At 42.8% G+C, this 15,605-nt stretch overlaps 1 protein-coding gene across 1 annotated transcript; it reads right to left on the bottom strand.

Moving 5' to 3' along the window:
- Nucleotides 1-147: 147 nt before the first annotated feature.
- On the bottom strand, nt 148-15,548 carry LOC124387227 (Fc receptor-like protein 5). The gene is made up of 12 exons (XM_046851445.1): nt 15,493-15,548; nt 13,423-13,458; nt 11,581-11,829; nt 11,176-11,445; nt 4,432-4,704; nt 3,501-3,764; nt 3,097-3,414; nt 1,904-2,164; nt 1,425-1,685; nt 1,116-1,226; nt 438-533; nt 148-340 (listed from the first exon to the last, which is right to left on the bottom strand). Exons 1-12 carry the CDS (start codon nt 15,521-15,523, stop codon nt 288-290), a joined length of 2,223 nt encoding a protein of 740 aa, XP_046707401.1. The 5' UTR covers nt 15,524-15,548; the 3' UTR covers nt 148-287.
- Between the last annotated feature and the right edge of the window lie 57 nt (nt 15,549-15,605).

The raw sequence follows: 15,605 nt of genomic DNA, 5'->3' as shown, positions 1-15,605 counted from the left end.
GTATTGTACAGTATAAGGCATTTAACTAATTTATAATAGTATATATATATATATATATATATATATATATATATATATATATATATATATATATATATACTTCATTTTTGCATAGCTTGTTTTCTTTATGACCTGTGAATTAACAGCCCCCCCACTGGATTTAGTTGCAGCATCATCTAATCACATAGTACAATGTTTTTTAGACAGGGTTTGGTTTGTATTTACTATATAGTGTTTATTTGAAATGTATTCCTTCAAGTGTAAATCAAAATATCTTAAATGTAAAATTAATTCTCACTTTTATCTGTATTCTCCACAGAGGCATAAATGTGTACATTTCCTACAAACACAAGAAAGATAAAGAATAAAGCAAGAACATACAACAATTACTGTAAACATAAGGAAAGGAAAGTATTTATTTATTTATTTAGTCTAACCAGACTGAAGTGGTGTGTATCCTGACTGAGAGGCCTCGGCTCCTGGGTTCTGGCCTGGTGTCAGATTGCTGTTCTGCTGTATGTCTCCAACCTTTCCTGTACGAAAAGATAGAAGGATCATTTATACACCAGATCTCAGAGCTCTTATATACATTAATGCATACATAATTTAAATGTACCAGATAGTAAAAGAAGCTCATTGATTAAACCGGAAGCCTTTAAACAAATTAAAAAATATCTATATATTTTACAAGAGTGAATTAGCGTGATGAATGTGAACCACTGCATACTATTAATGAAGGTCAAGTTAGTGTGTCATACAAAATGTAAATAAAGTCCTAATCGTAATACAAAATAGTGAAAAAATGAAGCTGTGGTTCTGCCAACTGGCAAACAATATAATTAGGGCATAAGAAGGACATGATGACAAGAAATATAGAAACCGGGAAATTAAACTTGTCACATGACTAGGTATAAACAGACCGTTAAAAACACTGAACAATACTTTTGACAGTCGAAATATGGGTGGTTTTAAAGACAAACTAATAAAGGGATAAAACCAAACAGTTTACAGCTGATTGAAATTTTTCCGCATGAATGAGCGATGCTTAAACTCTCTTTATAGAAGTACTGATTATATTATAAGCAATTTCGTGAAAATAATGATAATGATCAGACCTTTGATGGATTTGTGCCAACAGCACCAGAGCAGGATCAGTAAAAGGATAATAAACAGCAAAGCTGAACTCACTCCTACAGCCACAACTACTTTATTATTGTATCCAGATCCTGTGAGAGAAAAGAAAGAAATAAGACACGCATGGAAAAGCTGCTATCAGAACAGGTTTCAAACCTATTAGCACTGACACATTTTTTTAACACATTTATAGCCAGTGTGAGTGTTAGATTTATTATTATTATCAGTAGTAGTAGTAGCAACAATCATTAAACAATTTACAAGTTATTGATATAAAGGGAATCAGATACTTTGATAGCTGACTGAAATCCAGCTTTTCGGTGATTCTCCTCCCTCTGGATGTTTACAGTAGTAGAAACCTTCATCTGACTTTGAGACACTGCTGATGGTCATCTCTCCTGTATTTTTGCTCTGAACGATCAAATTATCCTTATAGAAATTAACACCAGTGTCTGATATCTTTGTATTGTGATATTTATATAAACAGCGTAAAGTCAGAGGACGTCCCTCAATCACAGGTTGGACAGGACTGTCCAGGATCACACCACCATCTGTAGGAAAGAGAAAGAAGACATTGAAAACAGAAAGACAATACTAAAAACATATTAATGCTAGATATTGGAGAAGGGCAGCACAATGAGTAACAAGTAAAATATACTCAAATATCATGTATGATTGTTTCCTTACAGCAAATTCAATAGAGTTCAAAAGTATCATCTCAAGTTCTGTATAATGCGTCTATTACTGATGATATGATAACCAGACTCACAGTGTACTGTGATGTTGACAGGATTACTGCGTTCTCCAGATTCAGACTGACACCAGTAAACTCCAGTGTGTGTGGTATAAAGTGAGCTGATGTTACATCCTGAAACTGATGAACAATCAAACCATGTCATATAGTTTGTGTATCCTCTCACTGTCCATCCATTAGAGTCTCTCTGGTTCTCACAGCTCAGTGAGAGAGAGTCAATAGTAAAATGTTGGCTTCTGCTGGGATTGATGATCAGAGACATTGGAGGAGATTCACCTGAAATGCACATATAATTTAGATTTCATTATGATTCAAAGGTTTATTTTGTTATAATGATCTTTTTTTAATGTAAAGTTTATTAATACATGTAGCATTAAAATTCGACCCAGAGATAAATGTTTGATTGCACTAATTAAAGAATGTTAAATGGTGTATTTTTTTAAATAAACATATAATATTTTACAATTACAATTATATTTTATAATTGATCAATTTGAGAAGACATGCATTATGTTCACATTCACTTATACAGTTCTGGCTGGGACTCAGACAGCAGATGATCCAAATAATTTAAGATGTTAATACACAAAAGTGTGTTGTTTAATGGCGTAATAAATTGAATAAAGAGAGAGAGATCAGATCAGGAGTGTGTGTCCCAGACATTTACAGCATTAAATCTGTCCGGATTTGTTACTGAATATTTATGGGCCTTAAAAGCTGCTGCTTCTTAGTTTTAGTTATGTAATGTGAGATATGTTGGCATAATTATTGAGCAGTAGTGTAAGGAATCATTTTGCTTTGATTTTTACACATGGAACAAATAAAGGATTTGGGCTTTATATACATCAATATGCTGAAATAAAATCACATGAACTTACTAAACCTGATTAATTAGCATTTATTTCATTATATTCTTTTTCAGTTTTTAAATGTTTTTTTCCCACTTAATTATAATAATAATAAAAATAATAATTACAAATATTTATTGATCAAGTATTTGTGATTTGATGTTAGTTAGCAATTCTTTTTCAACTACAAGGGTGACTGGATGCTACATGCTCCATTTTAAATATGGTTATACAGTATTAAATAATATGGCCCATAAATGTGTTATTCTTCATTTATTATTTTATTATTTTTTTATTAATACATCCATTTACACATTTATTTACTCCAATACATCTCAACACTGCTGATTTATTTCTCACCAGTAATCCACAGTGGCTGATCTTTGCTGTACTGTGAGTAATAGACTTGTTCTCCTCTCACTGCTCTGCAAATATAAACCCCTGTGTGGTTCAGAGTAACAGTACTGAGAGTGTAGGTGCCTCCTGATCCCCTGTTGCTGTCTGAGAGAAGCTCTGTTCTGTACCTGTAGGAACCCTGACTGTCTCTGTAGAGAACATCTGTGTACCAGCTGAATATCCAACCTGTAGAGGAGGATTTAATCTCACAGTTTAGAGTCACCGAGTCTCCTTCAGTCAGCCAACTCTGTGGAGACACACTCACGACTGCCTCTGCTGCATCTGATGAACAACAAAAAGAAAAAAAGTAGATTAATACATGGAGCTAATCTTGTTACATATAAATAATAACAAGATAAAACACACACCTGATACAATGAGAGTAACAGCATTATTGATCTCTGATCTCTGATTGTTGCTCAATCCTCTACAGGTGTATTTACCACTGTTATCATGTTTAACTGAGTTGAGGCTGAACTCCTGTGTATTGTGGTATAATGGGTTATTATTCTTATACCAGCTGTACTGCCACTCAGTGTCTCCTCCTCCCTGTATTTCACATCTAAAAGTCACAGTCTCTCCTCTGAACACATGATTATCAGGCTTTATGATCACCACAGGCTTAAGATTCTCTGTCGAAACATAATAAATTATTAACACCAGCAAATACGCAATCAATATAGTTCTGATACCACTGGGATTAGTCTGTGAAGTCAATTAATTAGTAAAAATGTAGTATATATTTTATAGTTTTGAATATTATAATAAAGTGGTAAATCCATTGCAATCACAATATATATTTTTTTAATTTATTTTTGTGTATACTGAATTTTTAAGCACAAATTTATTGTTTCATATGTTTTAATTATTTGGTTTTGTTGTTATTGGTTTATAATAGGATTATGATCACTGAGCTACTCTAGGAAATTTGTTTTCTAAATATTTCCAAAGCTACATAGAAAAAAGCATTGTATTATGTAATGCATTACTTTTTAGACTACATATATAATTTAGCTGTAAGTTTCGCTAAACAAATAAACAAGACAAAATAAATGCTTATTTAAAAAAAGGTAAAAACTCCAGCAGATTTATTCTAGATAACATTTATCAAACTACACTTATTTAAGCAAAGTGTTGTCAAACCACATACTGACTTTGTATAGTTTATAACTGTTTATTGCTCTTTTTTTATGTAGAAACATTTAATTTCATTATATTTGAAGACATCTTTGATTTATAGGATTTCTTTGAATCAGGTCTGTGTATATATTTTTAAACACTGCAAACTTTATGACTCACCAGTAACATTTACCCAGAGTGCATCACTGTAGTGTGTGTAGTAGACTGGGTTTCCTCTTCCAGCTTTGCATCTGTACTGACCTCCATCAGAGACATTAACTGATCTGATGGTGTAGAAGTGTGTTTCAGTCTCAGTGTCACGTCTCTGTGTGTCTTTGCGCCAGTAAAACTTCCATCCAGCAGACTGCAGCTTCAGTGTACAGTACAGAGTCACTGAGTTTCCTGTCAGTGCAGCTCCTTTAAGGTCTGATGTGAGTTCAGGTTTAGGTTTTTCTGTAGGAGGAGATAAAACACACAGTTCATGTGCTGCTCTCAGAGTGTTATTCATAATCACTACTACACTAATACAGGCAGAGACATGCTGTTAGTGACACCAGGCAAAAGCTCTTCTCATGGCCAAATGTTCACATTCTCTCTCTCTCTCTCTCTCTCTCTCTGTCTCTCTCTCTCTCACTCTCACACTCTGTCTCACACACTTACACACACACACACACACACACACACACACACACACACACACACACACACACACACACACACAAGTGTAACAGCATTGCTGATTTCTGAGGTTGGAGAGTCAAACATACCCTTCTCTAAGCATCTGATATTGAATCACTGTGATTTGTAATGATTATGTGTATCAGTGTATGTTACGGGAGTGTAAGATCAGACATGTACCTATCACTGAGAGAGTCACTTCATCACTCCATGGTCTTGGCTGTCCATTCGTATAACCATTACATTTGTATGTGTGACTCTGATAGACTTTTATAGTGTAGACATTTTCTGCAGATGTGTGAACATTAACATTATCGCTGTACCAGTGGTACAATTCACTTCCTCCCAGAATAGTACATGTGAGTGTAACTGTCTCTCCTCTGAATATTTGAGGGGAATTCGGCTGCACAGACAGAACAGGTTTAACTGCAGTTCCCCTTCAGGAACTCGAGCTGCGAAACGCTATGGGAACGCCCCTGCGTGACCACGCCTGAACCACGGTGAAATCTAGCCAATAGGCAAGCCGTGACGCCATAGACAGGCGACGCCACAGAAACCAGGAAGCTACAAGATGGCTGTGCGGTGGTAGCGACATTAGCTTCTGCTAGTTCAGGTAAGCGCTTTGAGTGTGTTATCTGTGCAGTCATGAGCTTATATGCAGGCAAAATTCCGTCTGCGTGTCTCCTGCTTGCCCCGATTCATTTCGGGGTGACACGCAGCCGATGTGTTGTTTGCTTAGCTTAGGAGCGTGCTTAGTCGGTTCTCGAGGGTATCGGTTGTTAGCATTTTAGCTGCGGCGGCTATGCGCCCCGGCTGCGAGGCGAGCCCTGCTCCCCGGGATGGCGCTTGTTTGAAACGGTTCTTCCCGGTGCGTTCGCGGTGCTCCGTATTCTTCCTCCGAGGTGGTGACTCGGGAGCGCCTCCGAGGTGAGCGCCTCCTCGAGGCTTTGGCTCTCGATGGTATCGGCTGTTAGCATTTAGCCGTGTGGCTATGCGCCCCGGCTGCTAGCCGAGCTCCTGCCCCGGGATTGCGCCTGCTTGGAAACGGTTCTTCCCGGTGCGTTCGCGGTGCTCCGTATTCTCCTCCGAGGTGGGTGAATTTCAGAGCGCTCTCCGAGGTGAGCGCTCTCCTCGAGGCTTTGGCTCTCGATGGTATCGGCTGTTAGCTTTAGCCGTGTGGCTATGCGCTCCCGGCTGCTAGCCGAGCTCCCGCCCCCGGGAGAGCGCCGCTTGGTATCGGTTCTTTTCCGGTGTGTGTGACGCGGTGCTCGTATTTTTCCTCCGAGGTGGAATAAATTTCGACATTAGGGCCTGGCGGCTGCTTCTTCTCCCGTGCGGGCGGCGCAGCATTACATGTCTCTCTCCGAGGAGGTTGAGCTGGTGGATGCTGGCGAGCCTGCGGACCTCACAGCCTGTGCTGTATATGGAGCTCCTTGTGGTCGTGGCACGGGCCGGTCCGAGCTGGATTAGCTTGGCCGGTCGTGGTGGCGGGAGCAGCGCGCCAGTGAGCTGGTTGTGCGCTTCCTGCACTGTGTCACAGCCTCAGCGCCCCTGATCTGCGCACCGAGGTGTCTGGGTCCTGGGAGGCCCGTGGACGCCGCATGCTTTTCCGATGTTCTTCGCCAGCGCGAATGTTATTGATCTGCGTGGCGCTGCCACGGACGTTGCCGCCAGGTGGAGATGCTAGCTAGCTATCTCTCCCGAGTGTTGCGCCTGTGACGGCTATCGGTTTGCTCACGAAGCGCCGCTGGCTCTGTGGGTAGCTGCGGGCAGGTCAGGCTACAGGTTGCTTCCACACGATGAGTGTGTTGCAGGCATACCAGGCTGGCCTGCTATGGGGGATGATGCGAGCTTCCTTCTGAGCGCCATGGTGTCCCTCCTGGCCTGACCTGGTGACGCTGTGGGTAAGGGTGATTGCTGGCGGGTTCAGGAGGCCGGTGGCTTTCAGTGGTAGTTCCTCGCTGCTCAATGGGGCTGCTCAGCGGCAGCCGCGCCTGGTACGCCCAGGCACAGCGAGATGGCCCGGTGAGAGAGTGTTGCCACCCGACTCGCTGGGCGGTCCTAGGGGCCCTGGCGACTCTCTAGGCCCATGGAGGCTGGACGGCCTGAGGGTCGCCCCGCCTGGTGAACGGGCTGTGGTGCGTAGGCCTGATGGCTTGCATTTTGAGGGCGGTGCGCACTCATGCTACGGTGCTCGCCCTCCTGGCACCGCCGAGGCCGGTCTGTCGGCCCTGCCACAGGGTGTTCGGGACGCTGCCTCCTCTAGCGGTTAACTCCTTATTTCCGCCGACAGTTCGCTGCGGATGAGAGTCATCCGCCGCCTCAGGGGCTTCACGGCCGCAGTACGCTGCTCCTGCCGCTCGGGTTCAGGAGGTTCGTCTGTTAGCCCTGCCATGGGTCGTGTTCAGGCGCAGCTTCCAGCGGTTTGCTCCCAGTATTCCGCCTGCATGATCGCTGCGGACGGGGTTCCGCCGCCTCAGGAGGCTTCAACGGCCGCAGTACGCTGCTCCTGCCGCTTGGGTTCAGGAGGACTGTCTGTTAGCCCTGCCACGGGTCGTGTTCAGGCGCAGCTTCTCCAGCGGTTTGCTCCCGTATTCCGCCCGCATGATCGCTGCGGACGGGGTTCCGCCACCTCTCAGGAGGTGTGGTCGGCTGCAGAGCACCGCCCAGCCGCTCTGAGTGGGTCGGGGCCAGCCCCGAGGGGTTGGTTCTCCTGTGGAGACTTTCTGTCAGTCTTAGGGCTGCCTGAGTCTCTCGGGGTCCTGCACTGTGAAGAAGGGTTGCGCGATTCGGTTCGCATCTTCTCCCCGGCTCGACGGGTGTGTCCCGCCTGGCGGGACCTGCAGGCTCTGGTCCTGAACAGGAAGTGCGCACACCCTGGGGAAAGGGGCCATCGAGGTGGTTCCCCTCAGTTTGCGAGTCAGGCTGCTACAGCCCGTGCTTCGTTGTTCAAGAAGGACGGTGGGTTGCGCCCCATTCTGATCTCTGCTACTTGAACCACTCACTTTTGAGGCTCGGGTTCAGGTTTCTCGCTTAGAGAGGTCGTGTCTCAGGTCAAGTCCAAGGACTGATTTGTCATACGCTAGATCTGGAGGTTGCATGCCCCATGCAGCCGCCCTTCACCGCACGGAGGTTCCTGAGGTTGCTTTCGGGCGGCTTACCAATATCGGTCCTTCCGCGGCCTAGCGCCTCACCCGTGCCTTCACAGAGTGCGTGAACGCAGCACTGACCCCGCTGCGGCTTCAGGGCATCCGCATTCTGTATTATATCAGCGATTGGTTGATGGTGGCTCGTTAGAGCACCTGGCGGTTTGGCATTGAGGTGCTGTTCCCGCCTGCATGAAGGTACTGGGGTTCGGACTGAGACGCCGGGTTGTGTGTACTTTCCCAGCGCTGAGGGCCACTTTCTCGGCGTGGTGTGGGACTCGGCCGAGTTGCGGGCACGGTTGTCTCCGCCCGGTTTATAGTCATCCTCACTGCAGTCAGGAGGGTAGGGCAGGCCGCCTGGTCACTGTGAGGCAGTTCCAGAGGCTGCTGGGTCTCATGTCGGCAGTGTCCGCATGTGGCCCCTCCAGTGGTGGCTCCGGGGCAGTAGGTTCTCCCCCTGAGGGAGTCTGTGTCGTCACATCAAGGTCTCACGGTGTGCCCATGAGCCTTGGTTGCATGGTAGAACCTTACGTTCTGTCCCGAGGCCCCGCTTTAGGGACTCCTTGTCGCCGCAGAACGCTAACGACGGGCGCCCATCACGGGTGGGAGCGGTCATGAGTGGCCACTCCGCCCAGGGTCTGTGGAGCGCCCGCATCTCTTGTGGCACATAGGTTGCCGGAGGTGCTGGCAGTGTTGTTGGAGTTACAACACTTCTCCCAGTCCTTAGAGATCGCTATGTGTTGGTCCGCCGACAATGCTGCGGTGGTCTCGACATCGCCCACCGGGGACCTTCCGTCTCGCCTTGCGAGCAACGGGCGAGGGGTCTCTTGTGGTCCCGGACGAACTCCTCTCATTTAGAGCCGGTTACATCCCGGACGGTTGGATGTCTGAGCAGACGCCTGTCGAGACAGTGGCTGCCGTGGACGGTTCTTGGCCGAGGCTACGCCTGTACGCTTTTCCCGATTGCGCTGCTCGGGAGTTCTGGGAAAGTTTTGCCGGTAGGGAGTCTGTCTCTCCGGTAGCACCTTGTTGGCGGGCGGAACCCTGGTTCACCCCGCCCGGTGTTGTGGAGCCTGTGGCCCCTGAGGGGCACAGTTTGTAGCGGCTGTTCTCTACCGAGGTAGTAGAGGCCCCTCTCACTCCAGAGCTCCTCCATGAGGAGGTCGACGCCGCACGATGGCGACTGTTCGCGCCACGGTGTGAGCACCATGACTTGGACCCAGATGACTGCCCGGTCGGTTCAGTTCTGGTGTTTTTGCAGGTACAGTTTGCCGCAGGGTTAACCCCTTCGACCCTGAGGGTTTCTGTGTTCGCTGGGTAGGTCCCATTGGTGACACGCTTCCTCCGCGGCGCCCGGAGGCTGTGGCCCGGGACACGACTGGAGTGCCTGTCTGGGACTTGGCAGTTGCCTCGTCCCACCTGGAGTTGCCCCTGGCATGCCCAGAGTGTTCTTACTCGGGGCCAGGTGCTCCCACACGATGTGTCGTGTTACAGGCATCCTCTGTTATAGCCCCCGACCAGGGGTTACGAGACCCGGCTGTGTCCAGTGCGGGCACTGGTTGCTTATCTCCACAGGACGAGTCCTTGGAGGTGGTTGGTGCAGTTGTTCGGCTGCGAGTCCTGGTCCCCGCCCGATCGCGGTCAGGCTCGCCCGCCGAGTGTGGCGGCCTCTGCGGCCGGGTGCACATGAGTGTCACCCGGGACGCCTGTGACGCTGCGGGTTGGTCCACCCCGCTGGCCTTTGTCAGGTTCTATGGCCTCGACCTCAGAGCCACCCCGGGCTCCTCTGTCCTACGTGCTGGTGCCGAGGCCCTCACTCTTGGCAGGGTCTGGTCAGTGTGGCGTGATTGGACACTGCTCCCATAGCGCCGACGCAGCTCGAGTTCCTGAAGGAACGCCTCAAGGTTACGAACGTAACCCTAGTTCCCCGAGGGAACGAGACGCCGCGCTCCGTGCCACACTCCCTGCATCCCGCGGCGCTTACCTTCTCTCTTGCAGAAGCTAATGTCGCTACCACCGCACAGCCATCTTGTAGCTTCCTGGTTTACGCGACGCCGCCTGTCTATGACGCCACGGCTTGCCTATTGGCCAGATTTCACACGTGGTTCAGAGCGTGGTCACGCAGGGGCGCTCCCATAGCGCCGACGCAGCGCCTCGCTCCTCGGGAACTAGGGTTACGTTCGTAACCTTGAGACGGAAAAGTTAAAATGCAAACACACACTGTCAATGTAAATATCTGATATTCTGCAGGACAATTTACAAACACAACCTTCTCTACCTTCATACAAATCCAACAATTACATAACGTAGGCAACATTATATATAAATCACTGTGAGTGTATCCAACTCGGATCAGTGAAATAAGTATTAAAATGGAAGAGGAACAGAGAATATGATGTAACACTGATTCTTTCTTTTCTGTTTATATACATAAGAACAGCTATAAGAACTGCATTTTATATATAAAACAAATGCAAAACACAAACCATCAAAGCACATAAACAAGAGAATCAAAACCTAAAGAATAGACAGCTACAAAGAACAACAAAATGTCTGTCACAAGTACCTGTTACAATGATGTTGAGTGTTTCAGAGAAAAAATACTGCATCTATACTCTGTAATTCTCCAAGAAAATAAACTACAAATCCACTTACAGTATTTTTTCGCCCTCAGGAAATTGTTGTGTATAAAGAATTTATAAATTTGGAGGCTCAGTAAAAACCAACCATGATTTTGGCCAAAGAAATTAGTCAGCATATTCTATGTATTTAGTGACAGTTTCACTTAATCAAATTACTTGCAGCTAAAACAAACATATTTTAATAATAATTTGGGTTTGAATACCCTGGAGCAGACTGCAAATTTTTTGGATAAAGTAATTAAAGTCACATTAAATAGCATGTATGTGAAATATCAGAAGTGTCATTGAAAACAGTAGCAAAAATAAAGCAGGTCATACACTCATTTATACACTCAGACAATCCTATATACCTGCATCAACATCATCATTAAATAATGCTATCAAGCTGATTCATATTTGGTCTTTGACATGGAAACATACACACACACACACACACACACACACACACACACACACACCTGACACAGTGAGTGTAACTGCATCGCTGGTCTCTGAGGTCTGAGAGTCGCGTTGCGTCTGTCCGCTGCAGTTATAGTGACCGATGTCAGACTCTTTAGCAGTAAAAGAATATTCCCTGTCAATGTAAGAAAGAATCTGAGCATCATCTTTATACCAGTTGTACGTCCACTCAGTGTCTGCATGTCCTCGTATTTCACATGTGAAAACGATTTTCTTTCCACTGAATATCTGTCCATCAGGCTGAAGAGTCACAACAGCTTTTGGTCTCTCTGTACAGTTACAACAAAAACACCACCATATCAGTCAAACTCACTCTTCTTTGTCCATCTGATATTAAATCAGTGTGATTTGTAATGATTATATGTATCAGTGCATGTTACAGGAGTGTAAGATCAGACAGGTACCTATCACTGAGAGAGTCACTTCATTACTCAGTGGTGTTGAACGTCCATTACCAGACCCATAACATTTGTATTTGTGACTCTGATCTATGTTTATAATGTAGACATAATGATCAGATCTGTGAAAATGAACATCATCTCTGTACCAGTGGTACAGTTCACTTCCTCCTGGAATAGTACATGTGAGTGTAACTTTCTCTCCTCTGAATATTTGGGGTGAATTTGGCTGCACAGACAGAACTGGTTTATTTGCTGGAAACGATAAAAACAAAAACACAGTGTCAATGTTAATATCTGAAATTCTGCAGGACAACCTACAAAAACAACCTTCTAAACCTTAATACAAATCCAACATGTACACAACATAGGTAACATATAAATAGATCACCTTGAGCTTGTCCAACTCGGATCAGTAAAATAAGCACTAAAAGGGAAGAGGAAAAGAGAATTTGATTTGACACTAACAATTTTTTTAAGACAAAAAAGAACGGCTATAATAACTGTATTATATCTACCTGTTTTAATAATGAATAGTGTTTAGGTAAATATATTTTGATGTAAAGATGTCAAGAGTGGATGCAGGGGCAGTTTATTTAAAGTGAAACCATACAAACACAAAGACAAAACCCAAACGCAAAACAAAAATATCAGGATACTAGAACAAGATAATCATAACCTAGAGAATAAACAGCAACAGATAACAACAATCCTGGAAAACAAACACAAAACAATGAGTGAGCTAGAAGATTTATATACTGGTGCTCATTAACAGCAGAAAATATGATACAGGTGTAAAGCAGTCATGTGATATAATCCAGTAAAGTGCAGTGTCTTATCTGAAATTTAGTCTAGTCTGATTTTTCAATAATCATAAAAACTAGGCATCTATTCTACTTATTACTCTTTGCTTCAGTTTATAGCCATAATGATCTATTTCTTTACATGTAAAGACGAATTAACACATTAGGACTGTGCAATTTGTTGAAGAAATGTCTTTAAAATGACTGTTGAGTGTTTCATGGGAAATATACTGTATCTAAACTGTATATTACTTTTTGGAATTAAACCACAAAACCACTTGTTTGATTTGCTCTCAGGATCATCAAAAACCAACCATAATTCTGATTTAAATAGTACTATCAGTATATTCTGTGTAGTTAGTGACAGTTCAGCTTAAACAAACTAGTTGCAGCTCAAACAAAACACATGGCCTTTAAATTTTGGAATAAAGACATTACAATCAAATTAAATAGCATGAATGTTAAATAGTAGAAGTGCCACTGAGAACAATAGCAAAAATAAAGCAGTTCATGTACTCATTCATACACCCCGACAATCATATAATCATTTAGTACATACAAACACACAGACACACACACACACACAAAAACAAACACCTGACACAGTGAGTGTGACATCATTGCTTGTCTCTGAGGCCTGAGAGTCGCCTTTAAACTGAATTCTATTAACTTGTAGGGAGTGAAATTCAACGGTGATTTGAAATCGAGGGAAATAAGAGTCTGTGTGGGAGTTGTGAGAGTGTAGAGCGAGAGATTAGATGTGCTGTTTAATTCGCTGTGGCTAATGTTTTAGTTTCATCTCTTGATGTTTATCAGTAAACCAGTGTTGTGATCTCCAGAGCTTCTTGTCGGTGTCCTAACTGCAGTAGTGTTAAAAGTATTGGCTGCACAGACAGAACTGGTTCATTTGCTGGAAAAGTTAAAAACAAAAACACAGTGTTAATGTAAATATCTGAAATTCTGCAGGAAATCTACAAACACAACCTTCTAAACCTTAATACAAATCCAACATGTACACAACATAGGTAACATATAAATAATTCACCTTGAGCTTGTCCAACTCGGATCAGTAAAATAAGCACTAAAATCAAAGAGGAATAGAGAACTTAACAGTCACATTATTTTTTTTAAGACAAAAAAAAAAAAAAAACAGCCATAAAACTGTATTATATCTACATGTATCAATAATGAATAGTGTTTAGGTAAATATATTTTGATGTAAAGATGTCAAGAGTGGATGCAGGGTCAATTTATTTAAAGTGAAACCATACAAACACAAAGAAAAACCCAAACGCAAAACAAAAATATCAGGATACTAGAACAAGATAATCATAACCTAGAGAATAAACAGCAACAGATAACAACAATCCTGGAAAACAAACACAAAACAATGAGTGAGCTAGAAGATTTATATACTGGTGCTTATTAACAGCAGAAAATATGATACAGGTATAAAACAGTCATGTGATATAATCCAGTAAAGTGCAGTGTCTTATCTAAAATGTATTCAGATTTTTCAATAATCATAAAATATAAGCATCTATTCTGCTTATTACTCTTTGCTTCAGTTCATGGCAAAATGATCTATTACTTTACATGTAAAGACGAATGAACATATTAGGACTGTGCAATGTGTTGAAGAAATGTCTAAAATGACTGTTGAGTTGTTTCATGGAAATATACTGTATCTAAACTGTATATAACTTTTGGAAACAAACCACAAAACCACTTGTTTGATTTGCTCTCAGGATCATCAAAACCAACCATAATTCTAATTGAAATAGTACTATCAGTATATTCTGTGTAGTTAGTGACAGTTCAGCTTAAACAAACTAGTTGCAGCTCAAACAAAACACATTTTAATAATAATTTGGGATTAGATACACTGGATCAGCCTTTTTAATTTTGGGATAAAGACATTACAATCAAATTAAAAAGCATGAATGTTAAATAGTAGAAATGCCACTGAGAACAATAGCAAAAATAAAGCAGTTCATGTACTCATTCATACACCCCGACATTCATATAATCATTTAGTACATACAAACACACAGACACACACACACACACAAAAACAAACACCTGACACAGTGAGTGTGACATCATTGCTTGTCTCTGAGGTCTGAGAGTCGCCTTTAAACTGAATTCTATTAAATTGTAGGAGGAAATTCAACGGTGATTTGAAATCGAGGAAATAAGAGTCTGTGTGGGAGTTGTGAGAGTGTAGAGCGAGAGATGTTTAATTCGCTGTGGCTAATATTCTAGTTTCATCTCTTGATGTTTATCAGTAAACCGAGTGTTGTGATCTCCAGAGCTTCTTGTCGGTGTCCTAACTGCAGTAGTGTTAAAAGTATTGGCAGAACAAAGCTAACTCGCATGGGGTAAGAACAGTGAACACCACACACTTTACAAAATGAATGATTGCATTACATAAGAATTTTTATATGTTTTGAAATGTGCGCAGTAGCTAACCGGAAACCTCGAAACACCAAATACATCACTGTCTTTAGTGGACTAATGGCCATTGAAGTTTTTTATATGGTAGTTAGCCTAATGTTAGCTATCTTCCTGATTAAACACTGCTAGTTTGCTCAATACGTTAGATAAAGTCTAAGATTAAATTCTAGGGTTATTATTTATTATTTTTATGTTTATTTATATATTTCATTACATTTTTGTGCGACTAAGGAGAATTAGCAGCTGGTGTTGTTTTTGTTTTTCGCTTTCTTTTGGGTGTAGAAAGAATAAATACATACATGAATAATGAAATAAAACACAATAGAATATCCATAATTGTAATATTCCGTCTAATTTCTCTCTCACACACACACACACACACACACACACACACACACACACACACACACACACACACACACAATTCCTTGTAAGGGTCTTTCACTCATATAATTACTAATGCAGGAAATTAAAACTATTCGAATATAACTCTTATTTTGTCATATAACCCTTACAGTTAACTTCAGTAACCAAAATGAAAAAAATTAGTGACACAGTTGATATAATTACATGCTATCTCCATTACACACACCATTAGACTTCATTTGAGCCATCGCCTGCCCCATTATTCAAATACAAACATAAAGAAGACACTTACAGATCATTACACCGAGTGGATGGAACTCCATCCTTCCACACTGATGAACGACTGACTGATCAGTGGCCTGTGTTCAAATTACTTCACTTCCTGTGGTCACAGAGGAGTGCGAG

This window comes from Silurus meridionalis, chromosome 6 (assembly GCF_014805685.1).
Source record: "Silurus meridionalis isolate SWU-2019-XX chromosome 6, ASM1480568v1, whole genome shotgun sequence".
Classification (NCBI taxonomy): Eukaryota; Metazoa; Chordata; class Actinopteri; order Siluriformes; family Siluridae; genus Silurus; species Silurus meridionalis.
This window is presented reverse-complemented; position numbering and strand designations above follow the sequence as displayed.